This window comes from Narcine bancroftii, chromosome 1 (assembly GCF_036971445.1).
Source record: "Narcine bancroftii isolate sNarBan1 chromosome 1, sNarBan1.hap1, whole genome shotgun sequence".
Classification (NCBI taxonomy): domain Eukaryota; kingdom Metazoa; phylum Chordata; class Chondrichthyes; order Torpediniformes; family Narcinidae; genus Narcine; species Narcine bancroftii.
In genome coordinates, this window is record NC_091469.1 from 433,627,230 (window position 1) to 433,645,457 (window position 18,228).

At 45.1% G+C, this 18,228-nt stretch overlaps 1 protein-coding gene across 6 annotated transcripts in view; it reads right to left on the bottom strand.

Moving 5' to 3' along the window:
• pter (phosphotriesterase related) overlaps window positions 1-18,228 on the bottom strand; it is a 137,783-nt gene that overhangs the window by 89,632 nt on the left and 29,923 nt on the right. For all 6 annotated transcript variants that reach the window (XR_011350117.1, XM_069914265.1, XM_069914266.1 and 3 more), the window contains one exon: window positions 7,627-7,892. Coding sequence is in view for 5 of the 6 variants with exons in the window: in XM_069914265.1 (XP_069770366.1) it covers window positions 7,627-7,892 (266 nt within the window). In the remaining variant the exon portion in view is untranslated. The remainder of the gene's footprint in view (window positions 1-7,626; window positions 7,893-18,228) is intronic.

Sequence of the window (18,228 nt, forward strand, 5' to 3'; positions counted from 1 at the left end):
CCTTGTGAAGTGCCAGCACCTTATCAATCGAAGATAACGGAGTTTGAGCAGCAAATGGCAGCACTGATTACGCAGGTACAGGCTTTGGGCAAGCAAAGGAATTCCTTCTGTCAACCTGGTTAGAATCATGGTGGTCAAAGACATGGTTGAGGTGACGGACAGCATATTTTTTGGAAGCATCAGAGATTTGGTGCTGCTGCCTGGTCCTGTCTGCCACTTTATGACTTATACAAATGACAGCTAGGAAATGACGAGGCCCAGCAGTAGAGGCAGCTGCTGCCCATGGACATGTCGGCCGCTGTCTCTTCCTCAAAGATTGTCTCTCAGGTGTTCATTTTCTTGTTGACTCTGGTGCAGAGATTTCAGTGGTCTCTCCAACTTCTGAAGAACACAGATGTCATGTGTCTTTCAGCCACAAATGATTCTCATATTCAAACATATGTCCAGAGGTCACTTGCGTTCGATTTCAGTCTCAAGAAACGTTTTTGGTGGGTTTTCACGGTTGCAAATGTGGCAAATTCTTTTTTTGGAGTGGATTTCTTGTCTCATTTTTTATTTTTCGCTGTGTCGTGGATTGCAGCCCTTGCATGCAAGTGAGCTGCATTTGTCATTCCGCCAGTGTCGTCAATCACCTGATGAGCCTTCAACTTGGCTCCTGCCCTTACAGAGCCTTGCTCAAGTGTTTCCCTCACCTAGTGACCCCATCGTATCGCCATACAGATGTTAAACTCTGGGTCCTCCAGTTGCAGTGCGGACTCGCATATTACACCTGGACCATCTTAAAATTATGAAAGCAGTATCTGACCACATGCAAGAAATCAGCATAGTTCACAGATTGACAACTGCTGGGCGTCACCATTGCACATGGTTCCAAAAAAATCTCCTGGGGATTGGTGGCCTGAAGAATTCTACTGTGTCAACATCCCCAATTTACAAGACGTTTCAGCGATCCTCCATGACAAACATGTAATTTCAAAAATAGACCTAGTACGTGCTACTATCAGATTCCAGTTGAACCTTCAGATGTCATGAAGACGGCAGTAATACCCCTTTCAGCACGTTTGAGTTTCTGCAAATGCCATTTGCTCTATGGAATGCAGCTCAGACGTTCCAGTGGTTTATGGATGATGTATTCGATGGCCTCAATTTTGTTTTCGTTTACAATGTAAACTTTACATCGATGATATTCTTGTCATGAGTGTGGATGAAGAGGGTCACAAGTGCCACCTTATCTCATTGCTTCAGAGGCTTGATGAAGGATCCGATAATTCTGTTTCCAAATGACCATTGACTTTTGGGAGATGATGCCATGCATACTTTCAACAATGTGAAGACTGCACTTGCGAATGACACACAGCTTGTACATCAAAAGCCCAACTCGTCGCTCTCTTGCCACAGATGCATCTGTCAGTGCTGTGGGAGCAGTGTTAGAACAACGAGTCCATGCGCAATTGGAACCTCTGGCATTTTTTTCAGCCAAGCTGTCACATTTGTTCAAGAATTTTTAGCCATCTATCTTGCAGTGAAACATTTCCACTTTTTATTGGAAAGTCATCCTTTCACCATTGATACAGATCACCACCCTCTAACCATACCACGAGTACAAGTGCATATTTCTACTTGTCCAGAAAAATTTGGCACTTGGACTTCATTGTGCAATTTTCATTGGACATATGACACATCCGAGGGAAGGTGAATATTGTGGCTGATGCTCTGTCCAGGCACAACATTGACGCCTTACATGTGACTACTGCCATCGATTTCACCACCATGGCTCATGCACAGCATGCGGATCCTGATCCCATCCAGTATCGCTGGATCATTCCTTCGGCATGATGCTGTTTCAAAACCACTTACAATGGTCCTTTTCAGGTTTTAAGACATAATCCAAAGACTTTTGTGAGTGACAGGAATGGAAGAGCTGACACGGTCTCCATCAACAGGTTGAAGCTGGCATATATTGATGGTCCATGTTCTGTGTCGGGTCCTGAGGTAGTGTACTAGTCTAGCCGTACATCACCTGGCTTGCAGGATCGTATGAGGTCGAGCCGGACTGTCGTTAGTGCAAAAAAAATTGGTTCTAAAATACATATATAAAAGAGAGAAATGTGAACAAAGGAAGTCATTTAAACAAAGTGCAATACAAAAAATAAATAATCAAAAATAAATAATGTGGAAAGAAAGAGTCCTTAAATGAGTCTCTGATTGAATCTGTTGTTTAGGAATCTGATGGTGGTGGTATAGTAACTGCTCCTGAGCCTGATGGTACAATCTTGTGGCATCAATACCTTTTTCCTGACGGCAGCAGGAAGAACAGAGTATGGCCTGGGTCGTGGGGACCCTTGCTGAATGCAGTGTTCCATGAATATTTTCTCGATAGTGGGGAAGAATCTTGCCTGTGATGTCATGACTGTGCGCACTACGTTCTGCAAGGCTTTCCCCCATACCAGGCTGTAATGCAGCCAGTCAGCACACTTTCCACTACACATCTGTAAAGTTTGCCAAGGTTTTCAATATCAAAATAAAGGTCTGCAAACTCCACAGAAAGTAGAGGTACTGATGTGTTTTCTTTACAATGACATTCGTGTGCTAGGACCAGGAAAGGACTTCCAAGATGGTGGCTCCCAGGAATTTATACCTTCTCACCTTCTCTACCTCTGTTGGTTTTCAAGCTCAATCATCTCCTTGGTTTTGATGTCATTGAATGTGAGGTTGTTGTAAGTGCACCATTCAGCCAAGTTTTCAATTTCCCTCCTGTATGCTGACTAATTACCCCTATTTATACAATCCACTACATGGGTATTGTCAGCAAATTTGTAGACGATGTTACTATTATACTGAGCTACACAGTCATAGGAGTAAAGTGGGTACACAAGGAGGCTAAGAATGTAGTCCTGTACTGCTATGGCAGTGTGGAAGAGATGTTCTAATCAATCTTGACTGTCATCTGGAGGTGAGGAAATCCAGGACACAGTAAGGTACTTGGAATTTGCTGATGAGTTTTTAGAAGATGATGGTGAGGAATGGTGAACTGTGGTCGATAAGAGCATCCTGATGTATGCATCTTTGCTCTCCAAATGTTCTAGGGCTTTGTGTAGAGCTAGTGAGATGGCGTCTACCTTCGATCTTTTGCTATTGTAGGCAAATTGGAATGTATCTGTGCCACCGCTCAGACAGGAGCTGATATGCTTCATCATCAGTGCTCTCAAAACACTTCATTACTGTAGATGTGAGTGCCAGTAGTCGGTGATCATTTAGGCAGGTTACTACATCGCTGGGCACAGATATGATTGAGGCCTGTTTGAAACAGGTAGGTAGCACGTCCTGCTAGAGTGATATTTTGAAGAAATCCATGAATACATTGGAAAGTTGGTCAGCATAGGTTTTCAGTACTCAGCCAGGTATTCCATCCAGACCAGCTGCTTTCCTTGAATTCATTCTCCTGAAGGCAGCCTACGTGTCATCATCTGATACTGACAGTAGAAGGTATATAGGGATGTGCAGTGGTTTTCATTGTTCTTGTAGTCAAATAGGGTGTAGAAGGCATTGATTCTATCAATCCGGGATTGAAGCTTTGCTCTCTCCTACTGCACCAGATTTGGTTTTGTAGCAGGTTATGATATTTTAAACCCTGCCACAGGTGTGCACTGTCCTTCATTAATTCCATTTACATCTGGAATCTCCATTTTGCCTGGAAGATGGCTTTTCGTAAGTTGTGCCTAGCTCACTGAGCAGTGATCTGGATCTCCTGACTTAAATGTCTGTGATCTGGCTCTCTGCAAGTAGTGGATTTCATTTCTCATCCAGAATGTCTGGTTGGGGAAAACCCTAAATGATTTTGTGGGGACATCTTGTCCACAGCTGTTTTGACAAAGTTCGTAATGGCTCTGGTGTAATCATTCAGATTTTCAGCAAGAACACCATCCAATCCACTGATTCGAGGCAATCCTGTAACCATTCTTCAACCTTGATGACCAAATTCTGGCTGTCCTGATCTTTGAAGCCTCTCTTTTTAGACTCCAGAGATCAGGACACCAACCAGTAGAAACAATTTTCCTGCCTCCATCTTATCTATCCCTTTCATAATTTAAAATCCCCTCTAATACTTCTGAATTCCATTGAGTATAATCCCACGAAATTCAATCTCTCCTCATAGGCTACTCCCTCATCTCTGGAATCAACCTGTTGGACCCTCTGCAATGTCTCAATAGCCCCTTTCACACTTGCATCTTATCCAAGGAATTAATGGCCAATTGGCAGGATAAGGGTCAAGTGTGAAATTATATTAGTCTGCATGCCGACATGAAATGACATAATTTCACACCAGTGATAGACTGCCTTGACCCCTACTACAATCCCCGACATCTGCAGATACTGGCGTTCCAATTAGCCAAGTGTGAAACTGAGAATTGCATTCTAGAACAAAAATGACCCAAGATTGTGAATGAGTGCAGGAACGTGAAGGAAAGAAAAGATTAAAATGAAGGTATAAACTTTGCCGTGGGAAAGTTGCAGTGGGAGAGAGAGGTAGAGGAAAATGCTAGCAATAAATAGCAATAGCGGACAATTTTTAAAGAGGGTGGGAAAGTTGGTATCGATTTTGCACACAATTTATAAAAACCACGGGAAAAGCGATGGCAGAGCTGCCCTCCCAGAATTCCGTGCGGCAAAGAAAGGGCTGTATGCACAGCTGCATGCATGGAGCACTCATGGAGGGGTTTCTCTGTCACACGGAATTCTGGGAGAGCAGGTTCGTCAACACTTTTTCCCATGGTCTTTATAAATTGTGTATGACAGCGCTACCAACTTTCCCACTAAAAATTGTCCGCTATTGCTATTTATTGCTAACACTTTCTCATGGTCCCTTATGAAGGTTTATATCAGTTGACACAACAACAGGAGCTGAAGGGTTCATACTGTGCTGTAGATTATGTTGTAATAAAGGATTTAGGGCAGGTCTACGATCACTCGATGTGTCATGACATCACCGGTAGAAGGTAGAACTCTCCTATCCCCAGGGAAGGCTTGTGGTGAGTATGAAAGTGTGCAGTGTCTCAGTTAAGAGTGAACAGCAAAACGCCATTCCTAACTGGGACACTGAACGGCAGATTTACTGGGACGCAAGTGTAAAGGGGGCTGATGACAGTATATCCTTTCCTCAAATATGGAGACAAGAACTTTATGCTCTATTCCATGTAAGGCCTCACTAGTATCCTGCAACAGTTGCTATTTATGAGCAATGAAGGCCAACATTTCATTTGCCTTGATTACTTCTTGGACCTGCAAACTATCTTTAGCAATTCATGCACAAGCACCACAGCGTCCCCCTGCACAAAATATACTGCAATCTGCCAACGTTTAAGTGTAATCTGATCTATTATTTTAATTCCAAAATGCTTTTTCTCACATTTAACTAAATTGTACTCCATCTGTCAGACCCTTAACAACTCACGTAATCTATCTTTATTTCTCTGAAGTCTCACCATATCCTCTACACTCAGTCTCCCATTCTATTTTGTTAACAGTCATGGGCCAAGCACTGACCCTGCATCACTCTGCTCACCCCTGATATCTAAACATTCATTTAAACAAATCTAAACAGAGCATTTATCCAAACGCTCTGCCTTATATTGGTTAATGAATTCCCTAGCCATACTAATGCATTACTTCCCATCTCTTGAAACCTTATTTTTAATTTAGACATACAACACGGTAACAGACCCTTTCAACCTAGAAGGTGTGCCGTCCAATAGGCACATTTTTAAAGGGTGGGAGGAAACTGGAGCATGAGGAGAAAACCCACACAGATGCAGGAAGAACATACAAACTCCTTACAGACAGATCCGGATTCGAACCTAGGTCGCTGGCACTACAATAGCATTGCACTAACTGCAAAGCTAACCATGCCACCCCTTATCACATGGATATGCCTTTCATTTAAGGTTCAAATTTCCTTTTATTGTCATGTAATAATGCATTAAAAATGAAATATTATATTTTAATTTTTGTCTGCCATAAGACAAAGAGCTGCCATGAGCATTGCCTGGCGTCCACAACAAAAGGAAAAAGAAGCAAAAGATAGCTCCTTCAGGAGTCACTGTTCGCAGATTCTCTTCCAGCACTCCTGCAACCTTTGCAGTCACCTTAATTACCCTGTCCAACATTGGCATCCCGAGCTCCAGATCCAAATCTCTGAAACGATCTGGAAGCCTTCAGTGGCTGAGGCCCTTCCAGAACCTTTTTTTGCCCTGAGCACCCTCTCGAATCCCAGCTCCAGTACCTTGTTTCTATGAGCAAGTGTCCAGCAGCTTGCAGCCTGTGCGAGCTCCCCGATTGTAGGTCACCAGCAGTCTGTGTCGTTGTCTCAGCCACTGAGCCCCTTGCTGGTCTGCTGCTGTGGTCACTGTCCTGTAAGGTTGTCTCCTCTGCTTCTCGTTCTCAAGGGGTGGTATTTTCCCTGTCTCTGGTGCCCTGCACTGGTCTTCCTTTTCCCTGGTGTTTGCAACCCCTCGTGGCCACTGCTGAGCACAAGCACTGCCATCTTGGGCACAGACTTTGTGGTTGCAGGATTTTACTCACACATAATGTCAGTTCCTTTATGGGCCATTAAAAGCCCGAACAGAGCTGCTGACAATAGGACTGGGCAGTTGAAACCTTCGGAGTAGCCCTGTTCTCTGTTACCTGTTTCTCTGGGTCTGCACCAGCGGCAGTACTGCTGTTGCAACAGCTCCAGCAGTGCCACCAATTTCCTTATTAAAATATTATGGCACTTTATTAAAATGTAATGGAATTCCAAGTACAAACATCCACTGTTACCCTCAATTCAGTGCACTCATTATATCTTCAAGAAACTCCAGTAAATCTGTTAGTCATGACCTGCCCTTCCTAAATCCATGCAGCGTCTGCCTGATGGAACATTTTCTAACCAGATATCTCACTATTTCTTCTTTAATGACATGTTCAAACCTTTTTCCAACTACAGGCATTAAGCTAAATGGCCTGTAGTTACCTGCATTTTGGCTTCATCCTTTTTTAAATCCGTGATGTGACATTTGCTGTCTTCCAATCTTCTGATGACCTTCCCATAGACCAGAGAATTCAGGTAAAATGATCTCACGCAACAGGCAAACCAGCTCATGGAGTCATGGGCAAGTCCACAGGAGATCTAACTGTGAGAGCTCCAGGTGCAGGGCAAGCCCACAGCCTGGTGGCTGACGTCATAAAGGTCTCGGGGAGTCGCAAACGTCATCGGGTTCTGAGGGATTTAAACGTATATGAGAGTTCTATAAAAGTCAGTTGGTTCAATGCACTTTCGACTCTCCGTGGTTCTTTCATTCGCTGCTTGCCTAGTGCGACTACAATATATATATTATGTATATATGTTTACATACATCTATCACGTGCAAGCAGTAGAGTTTTAATTTAACTTGGAGATAATTTTCAGCATAGATTTGTGGGCTAAAGGGCTTGTTCCTGTGCTGTAATGTTTTACGATCTGTCTAATTTGAACAAGATAACTTCAGTGAACTAAATCTTATTTTACTCCATGGCCATTCCCAATATAATAAATGAAATGAAGAATGTTTTGCACTAATGTTAAGTGATGTTGCAACTTCCTCGACTTACCGGTCTAGATGGGACATGACTGTTTTGGAGATGTCAGCTCCAGCCTCCTGAAGAATTTGAATAATCTGAAATGGTGAGTCAACATTTCTGCCTGGGTGAATGATAACAGGACAGCCAAGCTGTGTCTGAGCCTCGGCTGTGGCTTGAAGGACTTTCCTTTCACTCTCAGTGATTGGCCAGGAACAGCCGATTTCTCCGATCACTCCACATTTGATGTCTGTTCCATCTGCTCCATTCAGAATTTCATTCATGAGAATATTTGTTAACTGCAACAAACCAAATCTGTCCCATTAATGCACAAAATACATGTTGTTAAAAATAGTCCATAAGACTATAGAGATAGAAGCAAAATTAGGCCATTTAGTCCATTGAGTTTGCTCCAACATTCAAATTATAGCTGATATATTTTTCCTTTCTAAATATTTTTATTAAATTTAAATTTTACATAAGTAAACAGATATATACATAAAATTTGTAAAATATACAACAAAGGTGTCAAATATAAAGAAATCCAAAGAATAATTTATAGAGAACAACTATAAAGTAACAAAACATCTTACAATGTAATCCTGAATATTATTTTCATTTTCTCCCCCATTTCTTAAGCCCAAGTCAAAGTTCTAAAGTTCAAGTATTCCTTATGTCTGGAGTAATATAATGAAGTGTTGGAAGACATGTTTTATAATAAAACTAGAGGTTCTGAAAGTAGCTTAGGAAAGGTCCCCATAGGTTTTAAAACCCTATGTCTAAGTTACTAACTGAATAATGAATCTCTTCTAGATTTACAAAGGCCATAATATCCCTCAACCACTGAGCATGGGTGGGCAGGGCAGCATCCTTCCATCTTAGTAATATCTCACGTTTGGCCAAAAGAAAGGCAAAAGACAGAAACCGAGATTTAACTGGGGTCAAACGGACGTCATCCTCTCCAGTGACATCAAAGAGGGCAACCAGAGGATTAGGTTCGAGGTTTAAATTAAGGATTAAGAATAGGATTTGGAAAACATCCCCTCCAGTATTTTTCAAGGCTAGGGCACATCCAAAACATATGAATAAGGGAGGGTTCATTTCTCTTACATTTATCACAACAAGAATTTACATCTGGTCAAATACGAGATCATTTTGGTTTGGACATATGAGCCCTATGCACAACTTTAAATTGCAACAAACAATGACGGGCACAAAGGGATGTGAAATTAACCAATTTAAGGATTAAATCCCAAACATCATCCAACAATGAAAGGTTTAAATCTTGTTCCCATGAACACTGAATTTTATCAAGAGGGGGAGATCTTAAACCTGCCATCTTAAATAATGGATATTAAATCTTTAAGAGTGGGTTGGTTGAAAGTTTAAAATAAAAACACATCAACGAAGTTCGTATGAAGTACACTAGGAAAGTTAGGCATTTGAGAATCTGATTTGCAAGTACAGGTATGTAAAAAATAAAAGGCCATTAGGTAGATTGAACTTTTCAGAAAGTTGTTCAAATGATGCAAAGCAATTATCAATGAAAAGATCTTTTAAACACTTAATACCCAGTATTTTTCCTTTCTACCTTAGTTTGCTGACTCTCTTTGTAACATTTGACACCCTTACTAAACAAGAACCTATCAAGCTCTGCTTTAAATATACCCAATAACATAGCCGCCACAGCTGTCTGTGGCAATGAGTTCCACAGATTCGCCACCCTCTGGCTGAAGAAATTTCTTCTAATCTCTGCCTTAAAAGGATAGCCTTTTATTCTGAGGCTGTGTCCTCAGTCCTAGAATTTCCCACTACTGGAAACATCTTCTCCACATCTATTCTATCCAGCTCTTAATAACAGCAAGTATCAATGAAATCCTCCACTCTTTCCTTCTAAACTCAGTGAGTCGAGGCCAAGAGCTATCAACATTCCTTCCATATTAACCCTCTCATTAGAGATAACTCTTATAGATTTTTCATGATTTCCACTGACCTCATAATTCCCCAGCTGCTTCCCATATTCCATTCTCCCTTTATTAACCAGTCTCATTTATATCCATGTAAAAATATAATGCTGGAGAAACTCAGCTGGTCAAACAGTCTACTTTGCTAATATAAAGATACATAACCAACCTTTGGGCTTCATCCATGTACAATTGTCAACCATGTTATGATGTATGTCAGCTGTTGTCAACCCTTTTTTTCATCCATCAACCACCTGATGCATTTCTTTACTTAACAGCAGATACCCAATAAAAAAATTCATGAACCACCAGTGAGATGAGGGTGGGAGGGGGAGGTGCTGGTGAACTCAAATCCTTCCCAGATCACTAATAGGTTTCTGGTTTTGTTTTTGTGGGAAAATATTTTGAGAAGTTTTACATATTGTCATCAAATTTACCTCCTTGTTTTACATATTACTTGTAAATTTTATCATAATGTTGCCATGGGGAACATTAGTTACCCATAATGTTTCCCTTAAACATTTCAACCTTAACCCATATCCTCTTGTTATTGTCTCAACTTTCAATGAGAAGTCACCTGAGGTTTCTGAACAGATGTGAATTCTTAGCAGTATTGGAGTTGCCATATACTTCAATGGACACTTCTGTTTATGGATGTCAGCTTGTTTTTCTCCAGTTCCTATGTCTTCCTGCCCATTCCTAGTTCAACCCACACCAACTTAAAACATACCATATTGTAGCTCGTCTTCCATTTAAACTCATCTCTTCCTTGAGACCCACCTTCAGTGTTCTTGACCTTGACTCACCTGTAAAGATTTAACTAACCATCCTTGGCTCAATGCTTACACATTCTGCTAGCTGTACTACCTCCCATTACACACCTCTGTCTTAAATTATCTGTATTCAATATGGCGTCCCTTCAATTTCAACGCCTCTGTGTTTTCTCATGCTTTCATGGCTGAAATATTGTCAGGTGAATTTAACTTGTTGACCCACTGACCTTTAACTCAGTAAGTTGTGGGTTCAAATTGAGTTCCACAGATTTGACACCAAGTGTACCTCTCTGAAGGAGCGCTGCACAGACAGAAGTGCCATCTTTTAAGATACAACATTGGATTAAGGTCCCATCTGGTCTATCAGATGCAAAAGATTTCACAGCATTATTTTGAAGAAAGCGGAGGAGTTGTTCTGGTGTCTTGGCCAAAATTTATTCATTAATACCTAAAAATAGATTACACAGCCAAGAAAGACTCAGCCACCACATTGAAAGCTGTTAATGACTGTTTTTCATTCAAATTCAGCGCGCACCCTTTTAAGGGCAGCATGAACCCAGTCACCTCGTGCATTGTGACATCATAATTGCTGCCCCAGGCGCGCGCTGGGCAGGAGACTTGAGGCAGGGAGAAAACCTTGACAGTGCTATCTTCCCATGGCTGCCTCGCCATGTGGCGTTACATGCAGGGCCAGTTCGTCATGAGAGAGTGCGCCACCACATAACCCCCCCCCACCCCCCCCCAGAACTGGATATGCATCCTGCCGCTTGGGTGGGCGGCCCCGGCATTTGGGCATGGCTGTCTGCACTGGCCATGATAGGTCAAAGTACGCCACCTTCGTACGGGCGTTGTAAAGGTGCCGTATGTGGGCCGCGCCGAACAAATATGAGTCCAGCTCGGCCAGATGCCATGATGCGAGGGAGGCGGGTGGGGGGGCTAGCGAGGATAGTTTCTTACGGAGATCTGCCAAAAGGTTCACATGCTCGGATGTGACATTGGGCTCCGGGCCAAAGAACTTTCCAGGCAGCGAGAGCGGCAAGCCGTAGACCAGTTCCGCAGAAGATGCCTGTAGGTCCTACTTGGGTGCTGTTCTGATGCCGAGGAGGACCCAGGGCAGTTCGTCTGCCCAGCCTGGGCCGGTGAGGCAAGCCACGAGGACGGATTTCATATGATGATGAAACCTATCCACCAAACCATTTGCTTGTGGGTGGTAGGCTGTGGTGTTGTGGAGGTTCGCCAGCTGAGCCCAGAGTGTGGAGGTGAACTGGGCATCCCTGTCACTGGTGATGTGCACTGGGACTCCAAGCCTAGCAATCCAATGACTCATTAGGTTCCTGGTGCACGTCTCTGAGGAAGGCTCTTTGATGGGAATGGCCTTCGGCCATTTCATGGTCTGATCGACTATTGTGAGAAGGTAGCGTGCTTCTCTGGCCTACGACATCAACATAGACATGCTGAAATCTCTGCACTGCCAGGTTGAATTGCTGGATTGGGGCCTGCGTATGCTGGTGGACCTTGGAGGCCTGGCACCTGGTGCAGTTCCTCCCCATCTTGGCCACCTCCTTTTTGAGCCCGTGCCACACAAACCGCTCTGCCACCATTTGCACTGACATCTTCCCCAAGGGGTGGGCTAGGTCGTGGACTATGCTGAAAACCCTCCACTGCGGTGGGACTACCGGGCATGGCGAGCCGGTGGAGATGTCACAGAGCAGCGTGTCCGGGCTGTTGAGCAACTGAATGTCCTGGAGCTCGAGGCCAGAAATGGCGGTCTGGAGAGCATGCGTCTCTGTGTCCAGCTTCTGGGCCTGTGCCAACTGTGTGTAGTCAAGGCTGGGGGCAAGAGTGTTGATCGCCGGACGAGAGAGTGCATCCGCCATGATGTTGTCTTTACCTGCCCTGTGCTGGATGTCGGTGGTGAACTCCGACATGTAGGAGAAGTGTCATTGCTGGTGAGTCGACCATAGATCTTTGGCCATCCCGAGTGCCTGTGTGAGAGGCTTGTGGTCCGTGAACACCGAGACAGCCTGCCCTCCAGAAAGTATTGAAAGTGCCGGATGACCAGGTACAGCGCCAGGAGCTCCCGGTCGAAAGTGTTGTACTTGAGCTGCGGCAGGCTCAGCTGTTTGCTAAAGAAGGCCAGTGGGCACCTCTGTCCGTTGAGCCACTGCTTGAGTACACCCCCCTACTGCCATGGCTGAGGCATCTACCGAGAGCGCCGTGTGTGCCTCCGGGCGTGGGTGTACCAATAGAGTTGCGTTAGCGAGGGCCTCCTTTGTTGTGGCAAAAGCGGTCCCTGCCTCCTCTGGTCCATGAGCCATTGGATTTCTCCTTAGTGGCGATCAACGCGAACAGCGGTCGCATGTTGCAGGCTGCTGTCTTGGGTAAACTTATACCTCTCATTTTGTTCATTTTTGATTGGTCACAGTGTTTGAGCTACCGAAAGAAAATAGACACACACACCGAGAGCAGTTCAGTTTATACAAATGTTTATTACAAATTCAAAAGCTGATTTCACACTACAATATGCAAGCCCTTCCCAACTATACTTATCAACGCTTGAACTGGTCCCAACTGCCGAAGCGAGGCAATGACTGCACACTTGTAGTAGGTTGTCAGGGCGCCTGTAGCAGCTTCTCCACCTCCCCCGACCGGGACGTTGGCTAGACTCTAGAAGTTCTTCTTGCTGAGAGATGTTGCCACCTCTCGGAGAGTCTCCCACTTCAGCAGCGGGACCATGGCTTATATTACCCAAAAATTGCTTACTCATAGCTTATCACTTTTATTTTATTTTGCGTCAAGGCTAGGCCTCTGACAGTCTGTGACCAAAACATTGCGTCAAGGCTAGGCCTCTGACAGTCTGTGACCAAAACAGGAAATGTTCTTGGTACACAGATGTCCTTTTGTCAGATAACTACATCTCTGGGCCCCATGGTGGAATTTAGCTTATGTCTGTTGATTCTAAAACACAAGCAGGTTCTCAGCCTTGCAGAAGCAAAGGCTGCAAAAGTAAGAAACACGGTTAGAATCTTCTATTACAGCTGCGCCAGGGTTGAACCGATGATATAAATTCACCATTTCCACGAACTCCTGCAGACCCCTGAGGGTGGTTGGCTTGGGGTACTGCTGGATGGTCGCGACCTTCTCTGGTGCCGGGGCAGCCCTGCTGCCAAGATGGTGTGCCCCAGGAACTGCAGCGTCTGCTTGCCGAACTGGCACTTTGCCACGTTGATAGTGAGGCCAAACTCCGCCAGTTGGGCAAACAGGGTACAGAGGTGGGCCTTGTGCTCTTCGCGGTTCCCGCTGGCGGTAAGGATATCATCCATTTATATAAACACAAAGTCCAAGTCCCGACCCACTGCATCCATGAGGCCCTGAAAAGTCTGGGCCACGTTACTGAGGCTGAAAGGCATACGCAGGAATTCAAAGAGGCCAAAGGGGATGACGATCGCCGTCTTGCCAATGTCCTCGGGGTGGACCGGGATCTGATGATACCCCCACACCAGATCGACCTTAGAGAAGACTTGCGCACCATAGAGATTGGCCGAGAAGTCTTAAATGTGTGGAACCAGGTACTGGAGTGTCTGGAGTGGTCACATCATTCAAACACCGGTAATCGCTACAGGGTCTCCAGCCCCCAGAGGATTTGGGGACCATGTAGAGAGGGGATGGCCAGGCCCTGTCCGAGCGACGGACAATCCCCAATTCATGCAGCCAGGAAAACTCCTCCTTTGCCAGCTGCAGCTTCTCGGGCAGAAGTCATCTGGGCTTGGCGTGCAGCGGGGGTTCCTGCGTGGCGATATGGTGGTATTCCCCGTGCTTGGGTAAGGTGGCGCTGAATCATGGTTGAAGGATGGCAGGGAACTCATGGAGTATGTTCAAATACTCATCCCTGGAAGTGGTGATGGTGGCAATCTCAAGCCTGTAGGCGTTCGTGGCGTCCAGGCACACCGTATGAAAGGTGCGAGCGTTGAGCAGCCTCTTACCCTTCATGTCGACCAACAGTCAGTGTGCCCTCAGGAAGTCAGCCCCTAACAACGCAGTACCCACTGAGGCTAACATGAACTTCCAGCGGAATTTCTCTTTCCCAATATGAATCTGCACCCTGCGGGTACCGAAGGTCTTGATGGTGGAACTATTGGCTGCCTGCAGGGTGGGACTACGAGATCGGGTGCATGTCTCAAGGGCAGTGGGGCGTGGGGGGGGGCCAGGATGCTCAGCTCCACTCCTGTGTCCACCAGGAAATGTTGGCCAGTGGACTTGTTGGTAACGTGAAGGAGGCTGTCCACATGGCCAGCTGTCGCAGCCATCAATGGTGGTTGGCCAGGTCATTTCCCCGGTAGTCACACGGCTGTCGGCTCTTATGATCTTGCGCTCCCCAGCCCTGATGGTAAAAGGACCAGGTAGAATGGTGCTCCTCCGGCTTGTGCTTGGGGGAGTGTTGCAGCCGGCTGGCTCTGTCATGCATCCTGACTGAGGGCCGTTTCATTCTTCCTCTTGGTGAGCCAGAGGGTGTCCGCTTTGGCTGTGACGGCGTCACCAATGTAGTGTTGGACACAGCCAAGAAAGACTCAGCCACCACATTGAAAGCCATTAATGACTATTTTTTATTCAAATTCAGTGCGTGCCCTTTTAAGGGCAGCATGAGCTCAGTCACCTCGTGCATTGTGACATCATAATCGCTGCCCCAGGCATGCGCTGGGCAGGAGACGAGGCAGGGAGAAAACCTTGACAGCGTCATCTTCCCGTGACTGCCCCGCCACGTAGCGTTACATGCAAGGCCGGTTCGCCATGAGAGAGTGCACCACCACAAGATGGTCATTATCGAGTTTTGTTTGTGGAGCTTGCCACACGAGAATTGACCATCAAGTCTCCTACTACAAACATGAGCACAATTATCTGTCAAGAGCTTTGCAGTGAATTGAGGTTGTGAACAATACTGTCTGAATGAAAGTCATAAGACCATATTGTCACTGAAGGTGGCCATTCAGAAATGCATTTCTCCATTCTTTCTTGAAATATATTTCCCTTATGTGTCCATCCAATTTCACTTTGAAAACACTGATTAGCTCTTTTCTCTCTCCCCTCCAAGACAGCTCATTCCAGGTCATTGAATTGGTTGCATTTCGCACTTCCTTTCTCATAGCCTATCTAAAACCTTAAATCAGTGCCATGTAGCTCTTTGACTCTCTTATCTAAATACTCCATAATCTCACCCACCTCTACCATACCTCACCTTAACCACAGCTTCTCCACCTTAATGAAGACTTATGTTCAACACCAAGGTTCTGCCCACTCTGAGGGACATGAGTGAAAATATACACTTGAAAGGATTTAAAAATCAAGGGTCCAAGTTAAAAGGTAGTCATTTCTGCATGACCTGCGCCACCTGTGCAATTTACAAAGGGTAAATAAGATTAGTGTTGTTAAATACAGGAACACAATCCTTTATCCAGAACCCTTGGGGACAGTGTGTTCCGAATTTCGGATATTTCCAGATTTTGGAAAGCCAGATTTAAGCCCATCCGAATTGTGCTGCCAGTCTCCCCCTCACCTGCCCGACTCGGGCTGACGGTCTCCTCCCCTCACCCGCCTGACTCGTGCTGCCAGTCTACCCCCAATCATCCAATTCACGCTGCCGGTCTACCCTCCCCCCCCCCCCCCCCCCCCAATCATCCAACTCACACTGCTGGGCTTCCCCACACCCCCATCACCCAACTCACACTGCTGGTCTCTCCCACTCGCCCGCCCGTCTTGCGCTGCCGGACTCTTGCCTGCCCAACTTGCACTCTCCCCACTTGCCGGATTTTGGAGGTTTCCAGATTTTAGATGTCCAGGTAAAGGATTGTGTACCTATTATGGCTTTGCTGTGTGGGAGAAATTGGTCACAATGCAAAGGGCATTGGAAAAAGTACATGGGAAAGACGGATCTGTTCATTTTGTCTGGATTTAACTTGAATTTGGCTGGTATCAGTGTCTTGGCAAATCAAGCAACTAGAACTACAGATGGGACATTAAACTAAATAGCTGGGAGAGCATTCTTGTGAGAGGAAATATTATCAAATGGCTAGGGTAATGACAACTAAACCTGAAATTCATCCAGATTTTTTTTTCTAAATACTCCAGGATCTGCAGTTTCATTGAATTATGCTCTCACCTCCTCCTTCCAAAGAGAAGAGATGGTTTCATTACTCTTCATCTTTCATTCTAATATCCTCCACAACCCACATATCATCCTTTGTCATTCTGCCAGCTGCCATCAGGATCTCACCACTACTAACATCTTCCTTGACCCACCTCTTTCTGCAGGGAACACCTTCTCTGTGACTCCCTTGTTTGCTCATCCCTTCCCACTCACCTCTTGCTGACCCGTGTGGTGAATTCTCAATGCCATTTATTTTATTGCTGTATTACGCTCACAGTAAATGGATTGAATTTCTTAGCAGCTGTCCTTTAGATTTTAACCCTACTTCTGCCGGGGGGAGACTGTGGTGAATCTATGTTGAGCTGTCAGTCTTTCTTTCTGCTTAACCTTGCTTTACTAACAATGGACATGTATTATCTCTACCACTTAAGACACGCCCCTTGGGTATAACTGTGTATGCACCCATTGTCTTTCAATATTGTACCACCAGTTTCTGCTAATAAAAGCCATGATTACTGCTTGACTACACTGACTTCGTCTTCTTCATTAACTAGCATTTATGTTTGCAACTGCAGGAGGTGAAACACTTCTTCCAGCACCTTCTTCCTCACCACCATCTCGGGATCCATTCAATCCTGCCAGTGGAGGTAAAGATTCAAGTGCACCTCAACCAACCCTTGTCCACTGCATTCAGTGCTCTCATTGTAACCTCCTCTACATTGGCGAGATCAGACAGCCTAGGTGATGGGTTTGCAGAGCACCATGAACGTTCAAATTTCCAATTTTTAGGCAATGCTCAGCTTCTGTGTTTCCCCCTCTCACTGTCCACAACCCACCTGCCCAATTTCTAAACTATCTTCCCTCACTTGTTACCCCTACCCATCAAAATTCATAGACTTCTGCTGGACTTTTAATATGATCATTCCCCATAGACTGGTTGAGAAGCTGTCCTTCTCAAGCTAGGACTCAACACCCCTCTCTGTAACTGGATTCTAGACATCCTAACAGAAAGGCCACAGTCTGCCCGAGTTGGCAGCAAAATGTCGAGCATCACCACACTGAACAATAGTGCACTTCAGAGCTCTGGGCACTCAGTCTGCTCCTATTCATCCTATTAACCATGACTGAACTGCCAGATCCATCTCCAAAAGAGTCATCAAATTTGCAGATGATATGACAATAGTTGGCCTCATTAGCAACTCACACTACAGAGAAGGGGTGGAAAATCTCCTGAAATGGTGCGAGAGTAACAACCGGAGTCTCAATGTGGACAAGACAAAGGAGATTATTTTGGGGTTCAGGGATGACCACCTCCATTATTCATTCATAACTTTGAAGTGGAAAGAGTGGAGAGCACCAAGTTCCTTTGAGTCCACTTAACTAGTGACCTATCTGGACACACATTTCCTCATTTGTCAGGAAGGTGCAACAGTAACTGCACTTCCTGAGAAGGCTGAGGCAGCAAGGCTACCTACCGGCCATCATCCTGTCAACTTTCTACAGGAGCTCTATCGAGAGCATCCTCAGGCTGGCTGCATCATGGTTGCAGTAAAGCAATGGATCGAAGGTCAATCCAACGGATCATAAGAGCAGCAGAGAGAGGATCACTGGGGTCTTCCTCTCCCATGATGACGTGGTTTATTGATATTATTGTTTCAAGAGGGCTTGTAAAATCATTGAGAACCTCTATCACTCCATATCACAGCACTTTCAGCTACTCCCATAGGGAAAGAGATACAGAAGTATCAGAGCCAGA